At 41.2% G+C, this 21,025-nt stretch overlaps 1 protein-coding gene across 1 annotated transcript; it reads right to left on the reverse strand.

The window, feature by feature from the left end:
• Positions 1–627: 627 nt before the first annotated feature.
• LOC128238872 (DBH-like monooxygenase protein 2 homolog) lies at positions 628–20,001 on the reverse strand. Its single transcript, XM_052955167.1, has 12 exons — positions 19,925–20,001; positions 18,853–19,048; positions 13,705–13,834; positions 13,167–13,265; positions 12,849–13,040; positions 11,879–12,048; positions 11,508–11,760; positions 11,220–11,319; positions 7,297–7,454; positions 7,010–7,058; positions 3,493–3,608; positions 628–1,421 (listed from the first exon to the last, which is right to left on the reverse strand). Coding segments are annotated over exons 1-12 (1,689 nt in total). The 5' UTR covers positions 19,927–20,001; the 3' UTR covers positions 628–1,197.
• Positions 20,002–21,025: the final 1,024 nt, after the last annotated feature.

Raw genomic sequence — 21,025 nt, forward strand, 5'->3', positions numbered from 1 at the left:
GAAATATGAAAATCTGCGATCTGATCTTTTGTCACCAGTCTTTAATCACTGGTTTGCAGATATTTACTAAAAAATTTGCTCGTTCCAAGACAAAACATTAATTATTTAATTAGACTAAACTTCTTTTATTTGGATGAAACTATGTATGTGCCTTTAAGGCCACTTGTAAAACCGTACTTGTTGGAGTAATTAAGGCAATTCTTATTGTATACTATTGTTTTAATTTGTTTTCTTGTCATAGATAGATTTATTATTAGTACATTTATCGTAGGAATAATTTTGTGACACAGGTCTGTGATAAAATATATCTATCTATCTTAATCTTTTGAAGTATTCAGCATCTTTAAAGCGGAAATTACACCTTAGGTTCCATTTAACCACCATTGACATGCTTGATGGTGAACAGTTCGGAAAGTGTGGGGTTGTTTTATAAATATAAAGCGTAGTCGGTGCCTTCTCGTGTTTCCTTTATTGCAATAGTCTGGGCTTTGATGGTTTCAAATCTCGGTGCAACTGATGGGCAATATCGTACTCGAGGTTCATACAGGTGAACCGTGTCGAAATAAAAGCTAGCTGAACACTGCCAGCTTGATGCTTGAAATAGGAAATCATGTTTTGTATCTTTTATTACTTATATAGTTCTATACAATACGAATTGTCACGCGATTTTTTTTATATATTACGAGTAAGTCTGGTACAGTATCCCTGTACATAATTGAAACGTTATGACAATTATATATATCCAATTACAACGTTTGTATGAGTATCTTAATTTGCATTCAGATGCATTAAAACACATAAACATTGACTTGGTCGAATACTAATTACTTGTAAAAATGCACGGCCGAATTCGAGGTTTACACCCTCTTCATTTTTTTCTTAATAATGTAAAATGTATTTAACTCTTTTCGACCTAAAGAAACCCCCCAGTTTTAAAACAGTATTGAAAGTAGTATGTGGATAGTATTTAAATATTTCTGCAGCCGATGGGTTTACTATAAAGATATGTGCATTAGGTAAAAATGATGTGTGTTCCTCTTTGGAGAGTATTCACACCTAACAGCTGTTGATAAATCATTGGTTATTAACAATTGTTCGACAAAACATGCCCCGTTCTAGTTCTATATTTTCAATAATGTGCCACAGAAACTAATTTAAAGGTTATTGTAATTTGTTAATTGGACAGTTGAAACAGTTTTAAATGTAGTGCGCAACAACGGCCGTCAGAAAAACCGCTGCAGACGTCACATAAGTAGACATTGCGACGTTGGCGTCAATCTGGCCCCCTCCAAAAGGGCATTTGTTCCTCTCGATCTCTGACCTACAGCTGTCCAACCGCATATAGAACTCCAGGATGGGAGATTTGGTGTTAGCATCTTTCATTGAAGATGCGTACTCTAGTGCGGTCTGCCTTCCAGAACCTGAAATGCAGTAAAGGGGAGATACACATCATAGTTAAACCACTAACATGTCTGTTACAGGTAAACCATGTAGTTAGTGTGTGCTTCACAAATTACTAACATGCCAGTTTTAGATAAACCATGCAGTTAGTGTTCGCTTCACCTATCACTAACATAGTATTTTTCAAATCTAAATCAGGCTGCAACTAATACAAAATGCGAATATCCTCTAAAATATTGTTAGAATGTCATAAAACCAAATAACACATGTTTGTGCTCTAACCGTTTGGAAAATCTAACTTTAAATGAACTGCTAAATGAAGTTCTTATTGCATTTTAGACATTTATTTTGATACCCATATAAGTTTCAAAAAAATGTCAAAAAGCTTACGGAAAAAAATATTTTCAGAAATATACATGACATTAAAGCATAGCAGTTCTTTTGCAGAAACGTTGGGGGGAGAAATTTCGACAAAATGCACATAAAATAAATTGTTTTGTATTTGTAACAAATAATGTTTATGAAAGTGTTCAATTATCAAAAACTTACAGTAAACTCATACCTTAGTCGAATACCACCGGGGAAAAACGTTTTGCGTGTATATTTATTTATTTATATATAAACGGGGGGAAAATCCCCCTCCTGACAGGGGGCAAATTCGCCACCGACGGTGATTTTACCCCCTCTGTAATGGCGTTTATATGGAACTTATTTGTTCCATTCGGTAAAATGGCGATACCGGGTAAATCTCGTCATAAAAATGTGACATAGAGCACCACTATAGTTCTATAACTGACTAGGGCATCCGTGCTTTGAATACGTTAAAAGCCTAGTTTAAGGAATGTTTGGCATGATAATCCCCTGCTGTGCATCTTCTGCTAATTGCACTGCTGTCACAGTAGGGGCCAATTTCCTGTATATTGGTTTAGGGCCATTTAGGGTCCAATATTATACTGAAACCTCCAAAACTGCACAGCAGGATACTCAGATTGGAGATCTGATAAGAAGGCACCAGCAATTAGATTAAGATCAATACACACAGGTTGTGTACTATACACCGATTTGGAGGGGGTCACTTATAGGAGGCTTAAACTAGGCCTTTAAAGACAATTCATATGTTGCTACAAGAGAAAAGATTGCCCTTATGATAAGCTGTATTTTTGCAATCACTGATTTTCATTTAAAAGCCCTATGAGTTGTTTTCCAGAATTCTTTAATTTGTCAATTAATTGGGGCCCCATGAATTGTGCCGTTATGATGATCATTGAACGTATGCATTTAATAGTGAAAACTATGTATACACTGTTTTCAATAGTTACAAAAGAACAACTAATCTCCCACATTGATATTTACAGCAACCATACCTGACAACCAATCTCCCACATTTGCGCAACCAATCTCCAACATTGGCACTACCAGTCTCTAACATTGGCACAACCAGTCTCCCACATTGGCATAACCAGTCTCCCACATTGGCACATACAGCAACCATACCTGACAACCGATCTCCCACATTGGCACAACCTGTCTCCCACATTAGCACAAACAGCAACCATACCTGACAACCGATCTCCCACATTGGCACAACCAGTCTCCCACATTAGCACAAACAGCAACCATACCTGACAAACAGTCTCACACATTCGCACAACCAGTCTCCCACAATGGCACAAACAGCAACCATACCTGACAAACAGTCTCACACATTCGCACAACCAGTCTTCCACACTGGCACAAACAGCAACCATACCTGACAAACAGTCTCCCACATTGGCACAACCAGTCTCCCACATTGGCACAAACAGCAACCATACCTGACAAACAGTCTCCCACATTGGCACAAACAGCAACCATACCTGACAAACAGTCTCCCACATTGGCACAAACAGTCTCCCACATTGGCACAACCAGTCTCACACATTAGCAATAACAGCAACCATACCTGACAAACAGTCTCCCGCATTCGCACAGCCAGTCTCCCACATTGGCACATACAGCAACCATACCTGATAAACAGTCTCACACATTGGCACATACAACAACCAAAACCTCACAACAAGTCTCCAACATTGGCACATACAGCAACCATACCTGAGAAACAGGGGCTTTTGTCCGCCTCCATGGCAACAGTCTTACAAGTCTCCTTGCATTCAGAAAGGCTGCAGGCGTTCCAGACACGCGCACCGAATGCCGTCGATTCCTGCTGGCTGTAAGTTAATGCGTAAATTTTATCAATTTATCACAAATTACTAATTTGAAATTAGTAATAAGCATTATAATTCGGCTGTGCTAACATCAGTAGACTTCTTCAGCCTGGTTAACCTTTTGGTTTGGTTGATTAAATTTTCTGTCTTTATCCAAAAAATGCTATTAACCAATCTAATCATTAAAACAAGCCTTAAGGGCCTTCCACGGTGCAAAAGTCGTTTGAAAGACACAAATTGTTTAAAAAAAGTTTTGAGGTTCAATATTTTGCAGGCAAAATACACATCTCCGTTGCGACATTTGTAGCGGTACTTGTTGATCAGCAACTTTTTCAAAGGAATATTTTATTAGATTACTAATCATTTGCATATTTCTGGAAATGTTTTTTATACCAAATGGATATGTTTGGTGTCAAAATAGTCAGTACTACCAAATGTATTGCAATTGGTAACAATGTATTGGGGATTTGTGGTGATTGCAGCTATTTTAAGAACGATATTTTCCGTTTTGAAACCAGTAAATGAATTGAATCCACTAGTTATTTTATTGAACAAAAATATATTTCTTGTTTGAAAAAAATATCATCAAAAACTCTCAAGACATTGCTAATTTAGTAGTCCAAGTAGGCATATTGATCATAGTAATATTGTTGACAGACTTTTCCGAAAAAAATGCTTATGCTTTTTGGTCTAAAATCTGATAAAATTGTCTTTTCCAATTATTGGTCAACTCCATATTACACCAAAACATGTCACAAAATATGTGTTTTTTACTCCATAAAAAGATTGCATGTTCCTCGGAACGTAATTAAACATAAACTTTTGAAATGTGTTTTTTTTTTGCCTTCCCCACCCGCTTGTGCACTGTGGAAGGCCCATAAACTGTTGATAACCAATTTTTTTTACATATGGATGCAGCTTAACTTCATACAAATACGTAACGAGTACACAAATGATACCTGGATAAGGGTCAGCGATAATGCCCGGAATGGGGGTCAGCGATAATACCCGGATGGGGGTCAGCGATAATGCCCGGAATGGGGGTCAGCGATAATGCCCGGATATGGGTCAGCGATAATACCCGGATGGGGGTCAGCGATAATGCCCGGATATGGGTCAGCGATAATGCCCGGAATGGGGGTCAGCGATAATACCCGGATGAGGGTCAGCGATAATGCCCGGATATGGGTCAGCGATAATACCCGGATGGGGTCAGCGATAATGCCCGGATATGGGTCAGCGATAATGCCCGGATATGGGTCAGCGATAATACCCGGATGGGGGTCAGCGATAATGCTCGGAATGGGGGTCAGCGATAATACCCGGATGGGGGTCAGCGATAATGCCCGGAATGGGGGTCAGCGATAATACCTGGATAGGGGTCAGCGATAATGCCCGGATATGGGTCAGCGATAATACCCGGATGAGGGTCAGCGGTAATGCCCGGATATGGGTCAGCGATAATACCTGTATAGGGGTCAGCGATAATGCCCTGATATGGGTCAGCGATAATGCCCGGATATGGGTCAGCGATAATACCCTGATGGGGGTCAGCGATAATGCTCGGAATGGGGGTTAGCGATAATACCCGGATGGGGGTCAGCGATAATGCCCGGAATGGGGGTCAGCGATAATACCTGGATAGGGGTCAGTGATAATGCCCGGATATGGGTCAGCGATAATACCCGGATGAGGGTCAGCGATAATGCCCTGAATGGGGGTCAGCGATAATACCTGTATAGGGGTCAGCAAAATGCCCTGATATGGGTCAGCGATAATGCCCGGATATGGGTCAGCGATAATACCCGGATAGGGGTCAGCGATAATGCCCGGATATGGGTCAGCGATAATACCCGGATGAGGGTCAGCGATAATGCCCTGAATGGGGGTCAGCGATAATACCTGTATAGGGGTCAGCAAAATGCCCTGATATGGGTCAGCGATAATGCCCGGATATGGGTCAGCGATAATACCCGGATAGGGGTCAGCGATAATGCCCGGATATGGGTCAGCGATAATACCCGGATGGGGGTCAGCGATAATGCCCGGATATGGGTCAGCGATAATGCCCGGATATGGGTCAGCGATAATACCCGGATGGGGGTCAGCGATAATGCTCGGAATGGGGGTCAGCGATAATACCCGGATGGGGGTCAGCGATAATGCCCGGAATGGGGGTCAGCGATAATACCTGGATAGGGGTAAGCGATAATGTCCGGATATGGGTCAGCGATAATACCCGGATGAGGGTCAGCGATAATGCCCGGATAGCGATAATACCTGTATAGGGGTCAGCGATAATGCCCGGATATGGGTCAGCGATAATGCCCGGATATGGGTCAGCGATAATACCCGGATGGGGGTCAGCGATAATGCTCGGAATGGGGGTCAGCGATAATACCCGGATGGGGGTCAGCGATAATGCCCGGAATGGGGGTCAGCGATAATACCTGGATAGGGGTCAGCGATAATGCCCGGATATGGGTCAGCGATAATACCTGTATAGGGGTCAGCGATAATGCCCTGATATGGGTCAGCGATAATGCCCGGATATTGGTCAGCGATAATACCCGGATGGGGGTCAGCGATAATGCTCGGAATGGGGGTCAGCGATAATACCCGGATGGGGGTCAGCGATAATGCCCGGAATGGGGGTCAGCGATAATACCTGGATAGGGGTCAGCGATAATGCCCGGATATGGGTCAGCGATAATACCCGGGTCAGGGTCAGCGATAATGCCCTGAATGGGGGTCAGCGATAATACCTGTATAGGGGTCAGCGATAATGCCCTGATATGGGTCAGCGATAATACCCGTATAGGGGTCAGCGATAATACATGGAAAGGGGTCAGCGATAATACCTGGATAGTGGTGACTTCAAAGGGGTTCTCACATGGGTCACCATTGTCACAACCAATGTAAGCAAGTAAGTGACATTAATCTCTAAATACCTTTTTTGACAGAAAAGATATGAAAATATGTATTCGCTTATAAAGGACTATGTTATTTTTCTGCTTCTAAACGTGTGTTATATTTTAGATTTGCTTTTATTTTAATGATGCAATCATTGGCCAAAATAGCGTTGCATCGTTCTACAAAATTCCCTCAAGTTGAAATTTTGGCCAAGGATTGCATGATTCAAATACAAGCGATCCGAAATAATGAAATTAGCAATATTTTTTATATCTTTCCTGTCAAAAAATATTTTGAAACTAACGTCACTGACTTGTTTGTTCACATCGGTTGTGACCCGTGTGCGGACCCCTTTTTAAGTTACGTGATTCATCACCCTGTTAATGACAGTTAACTCAATGAGTATTTAATATTACGAATACAAACATGCTGCTTATAGGAATAGTATTCTACATAGTTAAATCAAAGGTTTTGAAATAAAATGAAAATACCAGTCAATGGCTACACAGTTGTCATGTTTACCGGTCTGTATACACTGAGCTGCAATTACAAATTAAGGTTACTGGAATTATAAATCATAACATGTATACATGCAGTATGGTATAATCATAGTTCAAGACTGAATCATCCATTGATGTAATCGTAATAATAGAGAGGATGTTTTTGTAGAATCAAGTTGATGCAATAAAATGACGCACTTTTTAACAGCTATTTCGAGAAATTGGAGAACGTAATGACGTAACATGAGTTCATTTTTTACTCAAACAAGCTTATTTACTAGCGGTCAGTGCTTCCTTGGGATAGTACAGCAGGAAACTGTAACACATCTCGTCATTGGTTGATTCTCCGGAATACGTCATTTCCGTTTTAGACATAGTGTTATACGTGCATGTGACGTTTAGCTCGTGACCTCGACGTACCGTCACTGGATCAAATCTGAAACATATGTGTTGCGAAGCATAAACTAACCCTATCATATCTCATGAATTAGATGGCTTAATACTTTAATTAATATCTTTAGTTTGCAATCAAATTCATTAATTGGAATCCAAATTCTATTTGGAAACGTTTTGAAAGGATTTGCCAGATGCAAACCCCTCCTGGATCCGCAGTGGCCAGCAGCATGTGCCGGATGCGCACCCCTACTGATTTCGCCATTGACCAGCAGTATGTGACGGATGTACACCCGTACCGATTTCGCCAGTGGCCAACAGTATTTGCCAGTGGTCAAAAGCATGTGTAAGATGAGCACCCTTATTCGATCCGTTAGTGTTAAGCAGCATGTGCCGGATGCGCACCCCTACCGATTTCGCCAGGGGCCAGCAGTATTTGTCGGATGCGCACCCCTACCAATTTTGCCAGTACCCAGCAGTATTTGCCGGATGTGCACCCTTCCTGTTTTCCAGTGGTCAGAACTATGTGCCGTATGCACATCCCTAATAGTTTCGCCAGTGGTTTTCTGTCGTATGTGTATCCCTCTTGGATTCGCCAGTGGCCAGCAGTATTTGGCGGGTGTAAACCCCTCCTGGTGTCGCTAGTGGTCAGCAGCATGTGTAGGTTGGGCACCCTTCCTGAATTTGCCTGTAACCAGGACCATTTAACCGATGCGCACCCCTACTGGTTTCGCCATCGCTCAGTATCATATGCCGTATGCGCATCCCTACTAGTTTCGTCAGAGGTCATCTGTCTTATGTGCATCCCTCCTGGATTTGTCAGTGGCCAAGGCCATGTGCCGGACACATCCCCCCTCCTAGTTTCACCAGTAGTCAGCAGAAAGCGTTGTATCTCTCTCCTGGATTCGCCATGGGTCAGCAGTTTGTGCCGGATACGCACCCTCCTGGATCAGCGATTGGTCAGAAGCTTGTGATCCGTGAGTGATCAGAAGCATGATGTTCAGATGTGTAACCCTACTGGATCCGCAGTGGCCAACAGCTTGCATACTTGTACATGTTTATAGATTAGTTATTAACGCGGACGTTTACATGTGGAAAAAGAGAGTTTGTAAAATGCCAATGTTCGTGTACGCATGGACTACTTTTTGACCTGGATGCTTCGTTGGCATAGTAAGTGTACGATTTACTATTGTAATGTGCAAAATGTGCGTTCCACGTTACACAGAGTAAACTAGTGGACAGTGTTTATATTGTATCACATTTACCTACGGAAGTGCCGTTATATCGACACGTGTAAAAGGACAACGTTCTTTAACACAGAAGCAGAAGAACACAAGTACATGTACTTTAACCTGCACATAGAAGCAGAAGAATATAGGGTTAGGGTTAAAGAATACACGTTCTTTAACGTGTACACAGAAGCAGAAGAATACACGTTCTTTAACGTGTACACAGAAGCAGAAGAATACACGTTCTTTAACGTGTACACAGAAGCAGAAGAATACACGTTCTTTAACGTGTACACAGAAGCAGAAGAATACACGTTCTTTAACGTGTACACAGAAGCAGAATAATACACGTTCTTTAACGTGTACACAGAAGCAGAATAATACACGTTCTTTAACGTGTACACAGAAGCAGAATAATACACGTTCTTTAACGTGTACACAGAAGCAGAATAATACACGTTCTTTAACGTGTACACAGAAGCAGAATAATACACGTTCTTTAACGTGTACACAGAAGCAGAAGAATACACGTTCTTTAACGTGTACACAGAAGCAGAATAATACACGTTCTTTAACGTGTACACAGAAGCAGAATAATACACGTTCTTTAACTTGTACACAGAAGCAGAATAATACACGTTCTTTAACGTGTACACAGAAGCAGAATAATACACGTTCTTTAACGTGTACACAGAAGCAGAATAATACACGTTCTTTAACGTGTACACAGAAGCAGAAGAATACACGTTCTTTAACGTGTACACAGAAGCAGAAGAATACACGTTCTTTAACGTGTACACAGAAGCAGAATAATACACGTTCTTTAACGTGTACACAGAAGCAGAAGAATACACGTTCTTTAACTTGTACACAGATACAGAAGCAGAATAATACACGTTCTTTAACTTGTACACAGAAGCAGAATAATACACGTTCTTTAACGTGTACACAGAAGCAGAAAAATACACGTTCTTTAACTTGTACACAGAAGCAGAATAATACACGTTCTTTAACTTGTATATAGAAGCAGAAGAATACACGTTCTTTAACGTGTACACAGAAGCAGAAGAATACACGTTCTTTAACGTGTACACAGAAGCAGAAGAATACACGTTCTTTAACGTGTACACAGAAGCAGAAGAATACACGTTCTTTAACGTGTACACAGAAGCAGAAGAATACACGTTCTTTAACGTGTACACAGAAGCAGAAGAATACACGTTCTTTAACGTGTACACAGAAGCAGAATAATACACGTTCTTTAACGTGTACACAGAAGCAGAATAATACACGTTCTTTAACGTGTACACAGAAGCAGAATAATACACGTTCTTTAACGTGTACACAGAAGCAGAAGAATACACGTTCTTTAACGTGTACACAGAAGCAGAAGAATACACGTTCTTTAACGTGTACACAGAAGCAGAATAATACACGTTCTTTAACTTGTACACAGAAGCAGAATAATACACGTTCTTTAACGTGTACACAGAAGCAGAATAATACACGTTCTTTAACGTGTACACAGAAGCAGAATAATACACGTTCTTTAACGTGTACACAGAAGCAGAATAATACACGTTCTTTAACGTGTACACAGAAGCAGAAGAATACACGTTCTTTAACGTGTACACAGAAGCAGAATAATACACGTTCTTTAACGTGTACACAGAAGCAGAAGAATACACGTTCTTTAACGTGTACACAGAAGCAGAAGAATACACGTTCTTTAACTTGTACACAGATACAGAAGCAGAATAATACACGTTCTTTAACTTGTACACAGAAGCAGAATAATACACGTTCTTTAACGTGTACACAGAAGCAGAAAAATACACGTTCTTTAACTTGTACACAGAAGCAGAATAATACACGTTCTTTAACTTGTATATAGAAGCAGAATAATACACGTTCTTTAACGTGTACACAGAAGCAGAAGAATACACGTTCTTTAACGTGTACACAGAAGCAGAAGAATACACGTTCTTTAACTTGTACACAGAAGCAGAAGAATACACGTTCTTTAACTTGTACACAGAAGCAGAACAATACACGTTCTTTAACGTGTACACAGAAGCAGAAGAATACACGTTCTTTAACTTGTACACAGAAGCAGAAGAATACAAGTTCTTTAACTTGTATACAGAAGCAGAATAATACACGTTCTTTGACTTGTACATAGAAGCAGAATAATACACGTTCTTTAACTTGTACACAGAAGTAGAAGAATACACGTTCTTTAACTTGTACACAGAAGCAAAAGAATACAAGTTCTTTAACTTGTACACAGAAGCAGAAGAATACACGTTCTTTTCGCACCCTTTCTAGTGTATTCCATAAATAGAAAAACAAACCTTGCAGCAGTAGTTTTGGTAATTAATACATGAATGATGTCCATTCTTAGTCATTCATTTTAAATAATTATAGTTTGTGTCATTTTGATACAACGTAAAAGTTGAATCGCCAAAAGTATATGTTTTTGTTTAATTTGATCTCCCTTTGTAACAAAATTTTAACGTCATAAACACATTTGGAACGATACTAGAATTGAATAACTGAATCAAAATGTCGGTACGTACATGTAGAAGATCGGCGCGTTGAAGTCGTATGTTGGATCCCGGGCAAGGTCGGTTAGGGTACCGGTCGCCGGGTCATACACCTGCGACAAAATGGCCGCGCCTGCACCCGTAGAAACAATACATTAATGTTTTTGTCCGTACATCCAATGTCGTACTGGATTTGGGCTTCGGCTTGATAGCTCTAACTTGGATTTACTTTAAGTAGGGCATGGTTTGTATTCAAATAAAAAATAATCTCTGTATGACAATTATGTCTTCATTATTTACCAAGTGCTTAACATTTAGTACCTAAGAGATGCATATGGTTAAACGCCCCCGCAATCTTAAATTCATTGTAGTTCTCTTCATAGATCCGTTCTGCGCATGCACCGGAACAATGCCCTGTAGCTGTGTATGCGGGATTTCGGGGCGGAAGTTGGAGGACGTTCTGACCAATCGTGAAGATGCCCGCATTGTTCGGCCGTTTGTTAGGAGTCAGGGACAATATGAACCCGGAATTGTCTACGTAGCTGTCCAATAGCAGCTGGTTGTCCCAGTGAATCTGTAATAAAAAATGAACGTGGAAATATGTTACATGGTACATAGACAGCAAGGCGTTATTCCTGTGTTATGTGAACGATAGGGTACCGACGAAGTGATTTGAAACAGCCATAACTCACCTCAAACAGGACCTGTGTATACCCGCCAATGCCGACAGCGAATCCGATTTCGTCGGGCAGGCAGAGCCCAAGGGAGCCAACAGCCCAGATGGCTATAATGTCCTCACATCCGAGCTGGTCGCCCATGAAGCACTGGTAAGGGGCAGCCTTGTGTTTGTCCGTGGTTCGGGCTGGACATGTGAGATAAAATATTTAATTAAGTAAGAGAACATTCATGATACAGAACGTTTACGGTTACTAGAACTATGTTTTCTATGTAGCCGGTGCCTTCTTCTATCTTCGATCGTACTTAAAACTGATATCTCCTTTGGTATGATACTTCTCTATAGTATTAATAGTAGTCGTAGTCGTAGTAGCAGTAGCAATGACAGCAGCAGCAGTAGTCGTAGTAGAAGTAGTGATAGTAGCAGCAGTAGTCGCAGCAGCAGCAGCAGTCGCAGCATTAGTATTAGCAGCAGCAGTAGTAGTATCAGTAGTAGTAGTATCAGTAGTAGTAGTAGTAGTAGTAGTAGCAGTAGCAGTAGCAGTAGCAGTAGTAGCAGCAGCAGCAGCATCAGCAGTAGTATCAGTAGTAGTAGTAGTAGTAGTAGTAGTAGTAGTAGTAGTAGCGGCAGCGGCAGCGGCAGCGGCAGCGGCAGCGGCAGCGGCAGCGGCAGCGGCAGCAGCAGCAGCAGCAGCAGTAGCAGTAGTCTTAGCAGTAGCAGCAGCAGTGGCGGTGGTGGTGGTGGTGGTAGTAATGATGGTAGTGGTGGTGGTGGTAGTAGTACTAGTAGCAGCAGCAGTATTAGTATTAGTAGAAGTAATAATAGTTGTAACAAAAACAGAAGAAGTAGCAGTAGCAGCAGAAGCAGTTAAGCAGTTGCTGGAGCAGCAGCAAAATCAGAAGTAGAAGAAGGAAAAGCAGTAGCAGAAGCAAAAGCAGAAACAAAATCAGAAGTAGAAGTATAAAATCTTGTGCAATGATACGCACCATCCGGGCTACATCCCCTGATGATCATGTGATGGGCCACAGTCGGGTTGACGATGTTCGGGATGGCCGCTATGAGGTGATTGGCACCAGAGGTCGCCGATTCTGGTAAGTCAAACGCTTGGCACATGTAAGTCGTCTTCTGACCCGGAACATGGGTTCCCGGAGCGAACGCTATGCTAATGTTAAATACATCTGAAATGCAGGGAATATCAATTGTGAAGTTGGTGATTGGATGTACAGAAATAATGAGCAGGCATTCGTTTGCATGTTTCCATTCAAACGTTGTGAAATCCAATTATAGATCATTAAACAAAGCACCTTGTTGTCTGATGGCGTCACACTCGAATCCCTGATGATCACAGTCAAGGAACGCGTTCTTGTCCGCACAGATCGGGCTGTCAAGGGGCTCACAGATGCCTACAATGATCATAGGTTATATGTCAGATGTAATGCTGATAAACGTCATCGAATCAATGTTTTCGATACAAATATGTATATGTAATCTATTTAGTTTGCATATACATGTATATAACAGTCAAAGAAACCTTATTATCTCCAATGGTCAAAAGATTTATCAATGGCTTTACTTCAGAGTTGCCTTTATGTAATATTAATACATGCAACTACATTTGTAATAAGGAGGGCTTTATTTTACGTGTTCGTGAGTGTACTATTTGTTCTCTCTTTCGCCTTCTTGTTGAGGAAACAATCGCGCTCGTTTAACGAAACCGAGAACAGTCATTCATCTCACTTTACTACGTGCACGTTTTCTTGATGACCACGCAGGAAGGAGTGTCGGGCACAGTACAAATGATATAATCATAACCCATATCAACCAAGCGCGACCGGAACTAACCTGGATGCGAGGATGCAGCCTTGGAAGGTTCGGTGCCAATTGTCCACGTGCATTCCGGGTCCCCGAGCTCCTCTCCGTTCGTTCGTCCATCTCCATCCGAGTCCTTGTTGCAGATGGTCTCGTTCCAGACCTGGCAACCGGATGTTAAGTAAGTACAGTGTGTGTGTGTGTGTGCGTGCGTGCGTGCGTGCGTGCGTGCGTGCGTGCGTGCGTGTGTGTTTCGTAGGGGTGGGTAATCTTGACACACAGTACCAAGTCTTGCAGATTGGGTTTTTAAAGTCCCATACAAAATATTATGCACTAGTCAATTGTAACCACGCCCCCCCCCCCCCAGGTTCGGGGGTTTACCGGGGATAGCCGGGGAAATGGGTCGTATTTATACCTTCCAGGTGGCCCCGCAGTGCCGGGTAAATGCGGTGGTTTTGTCTTCGCGCCAAATATAGCGGGGAATGGTCCTTACCTATGGTCCCTGGGGTGCGGGGGGGGGGCAGTTGGCGGGGATTTAACCAGCAGTTCGTCCCCGCAGAGCGGGGTTTTTACCCGGGCTTGGCTGGACCGAAAGTCAAAGTCCCCGCTATTCCCCGGACCTGGGGGAGCCGTGGTTACAATTGACTGGTGCATTACTATGAAAACAACAGTGGCAAACTCAGTAGTCAAAACAGTTACAACTGACCTCGTCTTTAAGCACAAAGTTCAAGCATGGCCCGGATTTACCTCCACTGATACACACACAGAATAAAAAAAACAAACAACAATGACATTTTACATTTTAATTTATTACAAATCAAAATAGCATACAACCCATCGTGAACTGATCGACCCTGGCATATCGTGTGCGACTTTGCGTGATGTATGTCTTGTTCATACCTGCTCAACCCACACCACCAGTACCCTCGGTGCTAACAGTAAATGGAGGTGTGCGTCTTCTGACGATGGAGCGATACGTGAATTTGATATTGCTTGAGGTATGTGTTGTCAGTGTTTATTTCATACATTTTTTCAAGAATGGATACTGTATTGCCAAGATTCTTTGTTCAATGTAAGGTGGAAGTACGAGCTCGTTGTTAATTAAAGCTGCACTCTCACAGATATACCATTTTTACAACTTTTTTTATTTTTTTGTCTTAGAAAGAGCAATTTTTGCGTAAATATCTGCAAACCAATGATATATTATTGCTGACAAAATATTCAGATCGTAGATTTTCATATTTCCGTTCGAAAATTAATGTTTTATGGCTTAAACCGTTACTAACGGTTTAAGAAAAATGCATTAAACATCAATTTTTAACTTAAATATAAAAATCTGCGATCTAATATTTTGTCAGCAGTCTTATATAACTGGTTTCCATTGATTTTCGCAAAAATTGGCTCGTTCTAAGACAAAATAAAAGTTGTCAAAACGTTCAAATTGTGAGAGTGCAGCTTTAAAAGTGAAAGTAGACCGCATTTCATATTATTTCAAGTGAAAGTATACCGCATTTTCATGTTATTTCAAGTGAAAGTAGACCGCATTTCCATGTTATTTCAAGTGAAAGTAGACCGCATTTTCATGTTTTTTTCAAGTGAAAGTAGACCTCATTTTCATGTTATTTCAAGTGAAAGTAGACCTCATTTTCATGTTATTTCAAGTGAAAGTAGACCTCATTTTCAAGTTATTTCAAGTGAAAGTAGACCGCATTTTCATGTTATTTCAAGTGAAAGTAGACCTCATTTTCAAGTTATTTCAAGTGAAAGTAGACCTCATTTTCAAGTTATTTCAAGTGAAAGTAGACCGCATTTTCATGTTATTTCAAGTGAAAGTAGACCTCATTTTCATTTTATTTCAAATCGTCAATGCAAAATCAGTTAAAAATTCCCAAAACAAAGTATGAAGGATTCTACTGTCGTAAATTAACTTTATCTGAACTATCGTAAATTAAGGCTCTTTAAAATTACAAAATTTAATGTGGGTCGGGAAGGCCTTAAATCAAAACTGTGACCATTCATTTGTCCTTGAGTTTTGAGGTTAAATATTTTTCAATATCGTTAGCTATATGGAGTTTAACAATTTATATATATTTCTAATCTTTTATCAGACTTTTTGTTGAAATTCCGTTTGCCTCATTTATATCTATAACGTATTGAGTATAATATTCTGTTGTAATCGGTATAATATAGCGTCGTTCCGAAGACGGTCATCGTCGGATACCCCCGATACCCCGATACACACTACGCTATACATCGTCGGATACCCCCGATACACACTACGCTATACATCGTCGGATACCCCCGATACACACTACGCTTTACATCGTCGGATACCCCCGAAACACACTACGCTTTGCATCCCCGATGCACACTACGCTATACATCGTCGGATACTGCCGATGCACACTACGCTATACATCGTCGGATACCCCCGACGCACACTACGCTATACATCGTCGGATACCCCCGACGCACACTACGCTATACATCGCCGGTTACCCCCGACGCACACTACGCTATACATCGTCGGATATCCCCGACGCACACTACGCTATACATCGTCGGATACCCCCGACGCACACTACGCTATACATCGTCGGATACCCCCGACGCACACTACGCTATACATCGTCGGATACCCCCGACACACACTACGCTACACATCGCCGGATACCCCCGATGCACACTACGCTACACATCGCCGGTTACCCCAGATGCACACTACGCTCCACATCGTCGGATACCCCCGATGCACACTACGCTACACATCGTCGGATACCCCCGATGCACACTACGCTTCACATCGTCGGATACCCCCGATACACACTACGCTTTACATCGTCGGATACCCCCGATGCACACTACGCTATGCTTCGTTGTGTACCGTGGGCATTCGGCTAAGAAAATCTCGTAATCATGAATAATTAATGAGGCAGTTTCATTGGTTCCGCAAAGTACCAGATGCTTAACGGTTGAAAATCTTTCAGGCGATTGCCGGTGTTGAACCGGGTCCGCCTTCTCAGTACAATAATATATGGCAGTTGTCAAGACCACACTGCCACGGAGGCTACTTACACTGTGATGTAATTGAACAATATTTGAGTGTAACTTGCGAATTCATTGGAAGAAGAGTTTTCTCTCCTGCCTCATGCATATTCATTAAAACGAGATTTTGTCAGTCAATTGTCCAACGGTATGTGTATGAAGTGAAACGGATAAAGTACCGTGGTTGCCGAATTGTAACGGAAAAAAGTACCGTGGTTGCCGTGGTTGCCGAAGTGTAACGGGAAAAAGTACCGTGGTTGCCGAAGTGTAACGGGAAAAAGTAACGTGGTTGCCGAAGTGTAACGGGAAAAAGTACCGTGGTTGCCGACGATTGAAGACGGTTTGTATCCGAACAACTCCTTCAACATCATTGACCTGCAAGTGCTAAAACATTCGAGAATATCACAATGCATGAAACATGTATGCTTGTACAAGGTTGAACCACAAGCATACAATAACTTGACTTTTTGAAGATGTTGTGTTTTGGTTCTTCCATCCCACCTTTTGCCTTGTGGTGTTACATTAACGTTCCCATAACCCATTGGGCAACTTGAATACTATAGACTGTAATTGACAGTTTATTAAGGTTTGTACAGTTTTCACCGTCTCCTTGCCGACTTACTTAAAAGACAACTTAAAATTAAGCCTTAAATTTCAATTCGTCGTGGTATAAATCTCCAACGGAAAGTTTTTGATTCGGAGATTACAGCGCAAATCTTAACTTGTCCACCCATAATTTAGCACGAAATGCAGACATTTAAACATGTTTATTTCATTTTTCAACTTTTCATGGGACATTAAAGTGACTCGCTCATGTTTTAGGACCAAAAATTAGATTTCCCGGTAATGCATCTGAAACCACTTATTTTATTATTATTTTACTCTATGATATTGAAATTGCAGAAAAATACAGTTATAGCATAACAAAGTATTTTGGTTTAAGTGGGGTTCGAACCCACGCCGGTAAAGTCAAGAAAAAAAAAGAAAACTGCCGACTAGTCGACACGGCCACCGGGACTTTATGAAATGCGGAAGATATGTTGACCTCTTAACGATACATTGATAATAAGTGATAATGTCAACCAAACAATCACGCAAAACCACAGCCGTAATTAATTTTAAATCACGTTAAAAACGCGAATGAAAATTGTGGTCTTCAAAGACATATTTGAGTAAATATCAACATTTGTTGAAGGGTTCCAGCTTTTGGCTTTTTTGATACTCCTGATTTGCGACACTTTATTTCGTAATAAAAAAGTGCATTTTACAAACCATGAGCGAGTCACTTTAAACGGCGACAAATTGAAATTAAAAGCTCAATTTGAAGTTGTGGCGTTTATGTTATAACGACAAGTATAACAATTCAGCTAAAATTGATACCTGACGCCGAACAATTTATCGTGCAAAATGTCAACTTGTTGGACCTATAATCTGGCGCGAAAAGTTGCAAAAAACTAGTTTTAATTTCTACCTTTCGTGCTAAATCATGGGTCGACAAGTTGACGTTTACGCGAAAATTTATCGAATCAAAAAATCTCTTTAACTTTTGTGGGAAATTCAGATCGCGTGAAGTTGAATTTTAAAGCCCAGTTTGAATTGGTCGTCGATCAGTCGATTTTGACAAAGGGTTCAGTAAGACATAAATTTCCCGATAGCATGACAAGCTTATGCACCAGTCAATCGTAAAAACGCCCCCCCCCCCCCGGTCCGGGGAATAGCGGGGACTTTGACTTTCGGTCCAGCCAACCCCGGGTAAAATCCCCGCTATGCGGGGACGAACTAATGGTAAAATCCCCGCAAAATGTCCCCGCACCCCAGGTCCCCGCTATATTTTGCGCGAAGACAAAACCACCGCATTCACCCGGCACTGCGGGGACACGTGAAAGGTAAAAAGACGGCCCATTTCCCCGGCTATCCCCGGTATACCCCCGGACCTGGGGGGGGGGGGGGCGTGGTTACAATTGACTGGTTCATTATTTGTACAGACCAATGCCATGTGATTTCCACATAAATGTACATGTACTTGAATAGAGTTTTTAGGTTTTACTGACGTCCATTTATTTTGAGTGACAGAACGATGAATAATGCAATATTTTTACGAAAAACTTCTATAAATAAAGTCAAATAAATAATTACGTAGTTATTGCTTTTGAAGTCTAATCCAAATAGGTTCCTTGGTGTGCCTCCTTCCGACGTCTGGTGCCCGACCCCGTCCCAAGTCCTCCTCATGTCACAGGGGTTTGGTACTCCCTTGCCATTAGGGATCCGATCCCGGAAAACCTCATAACTCGTTACTGCACATGCGCAATACGCGAGGATAATACAGCGGAACCTTCATAAACAACAAATGATTTGCATACATCAGTCACAGTCTGAGGCTTCTCAAATGTTACAGGGATATTCCATCCTCAGTCGTTGTAAAACTCTATAATACCATCAAAGTCAATTTTGATTATATATCTTTTGAACCCGATTTTTAGAATTACAATGTTTGCAATAACACTTATATAAGTCGACAAGATAGCTCAGCTTGTAGTCTTTTTATAGCTCATAATCCAGGATCAATGGTTAGAGCCCCACACTCATTCGTAATGCACTAGCTAATTGTAACCACGCCCCCCCCCCCCAGGTCCGGAGGTTTACCGGGGATAGCCGGGGAAATGGGCCTTGTTTTTACCTTTCAGGTGGCCCCGCAGTGCCGGGTGAATGCGGTGGCTTTGTCTTCGCTTTAAATATAGCAGGGAATTGACCTTACCTAGGGTCCCTGGGGTGCGGGGGCATTTGGCGGGGATTTTACCATCTGTTCGTTCCCGCAGGGTGGGGATTTTAGCCGGGGTTGGCTGGACGGGAAGTCAAAGTCCCCGCTATTCCCCGGACCTGGGGGCCGTGGTTACAATTGACTGGTGCATAACAACACAGCACATCTTTATTGTATATGTTAAGATATTTCTTGCAATCATAATTTTTAAATGGAGATATCAAAAGATTTTTTTGAATTCGATTTGTATTGCCTGTGAACAGAATTGTAAACAAATCACCATTCACCATGCACATTCACCATACAGAAGATATGCAAGAGCAAATAAATATCCGTGTGGCACTCTAGGATTAAAAAGATGTAGTTATGCAACATTGTTGTATTGATTGAGTGTGCTTTTTTATATCATTTTCAAGTTATTGTATCTATGAGACAAAAGTATCTACTTACATGTTAATTAATATCCTACGGATGCGCAGTCCAAGATTTTAAGTTTGATCTAGATATAAATACGCCGCACTTCAAGCTCGCTGCGTGTTATATAGACTGTCTATAAGTATTGTCATATATACTGAACCCCGTGATTTAAGTCTTGTGATGCGATCAGTAAATAGCAATGTTAGAAACAGAAAAATTGGGTAAATATATTGCCCTTTAGTGCAATAAGGTGCCATGTAAACTTTTTATGATTCCGAGATAATTGCATTTAGACGTTTAATTACTTTAACTCAATCTAAAACTCAAGCAATGTTTTGCGCACTCTCAAATATTTACATTCGCTCTAGACTTTCCGAACGATAAAAATGCAATTCATAACACAAAAATTACTACGCGAGGTTTTGCATTTTTGTCCTTTAATTGTAACACACATGTTATCGGCTTGTTTTCATTTTCTCTTTGATGTTTTATTAAGATATTTTTTATAAATATGCATTTTGTTTTTGTTCAGAAAAGTGTATGTATGAAATAATAACGGAAAATAAATGTGCGAAGTGAAAATTAATGGCACCTCTATCAGCTGCAATTGACAGCCAAAACAAACCTGGCGTGCATCGCTACAAATTAAGGCGATTTTATTTAATGAATTTGGAATCGGATTCGTTGTTTAAGATTTAGGAAATGCTTTTTGTTGAGGAAAAAATTTCGTCAATATATTTAAACAAATGAAACCATATACTTGAAACATGCACCACCCAAAAGGCGATTCAAAGCAGTTGAAGAGAATAGAATACAGCAGATTACAGGTCAGTATCATATGCTTCATTTTAACAAAGCAAATGGCCATAAGTTTGCATATATCGTCTGGCAGCCTTTCTCTAATGGTGGTCTTTTGCCGCCAATCAAGTACAACAATGTGTACCATATTGTTCGTGCAACAGATGTTTAAATACGTGGAGGTACGGATAATATCCCCCCCCGGATGATTGCCCCCCCAGACATTAGCCCCTAGGACCATAGCCCTCCCGGAAGATAGCCCCCCTTCTTAGTGAAAAAACGGACGATATCCCCCCCAATATTAAAATGCATATTATAACCAGTTAATTTAAGCAA

The sequence above is a fragment of the Mya arenaria genome, chromosome 6 (genome assembly GCF_026914265.1).
Source record: "Mya arenaria isolate MELC-2E11 chromosome 6, ASM2691426v1".
NCBI classification, from domain to species: Eukaryota; Metazoa; Mollusca; class Bivalvia; order Myida; family Myidae; genus Mya; species Mya arenaria.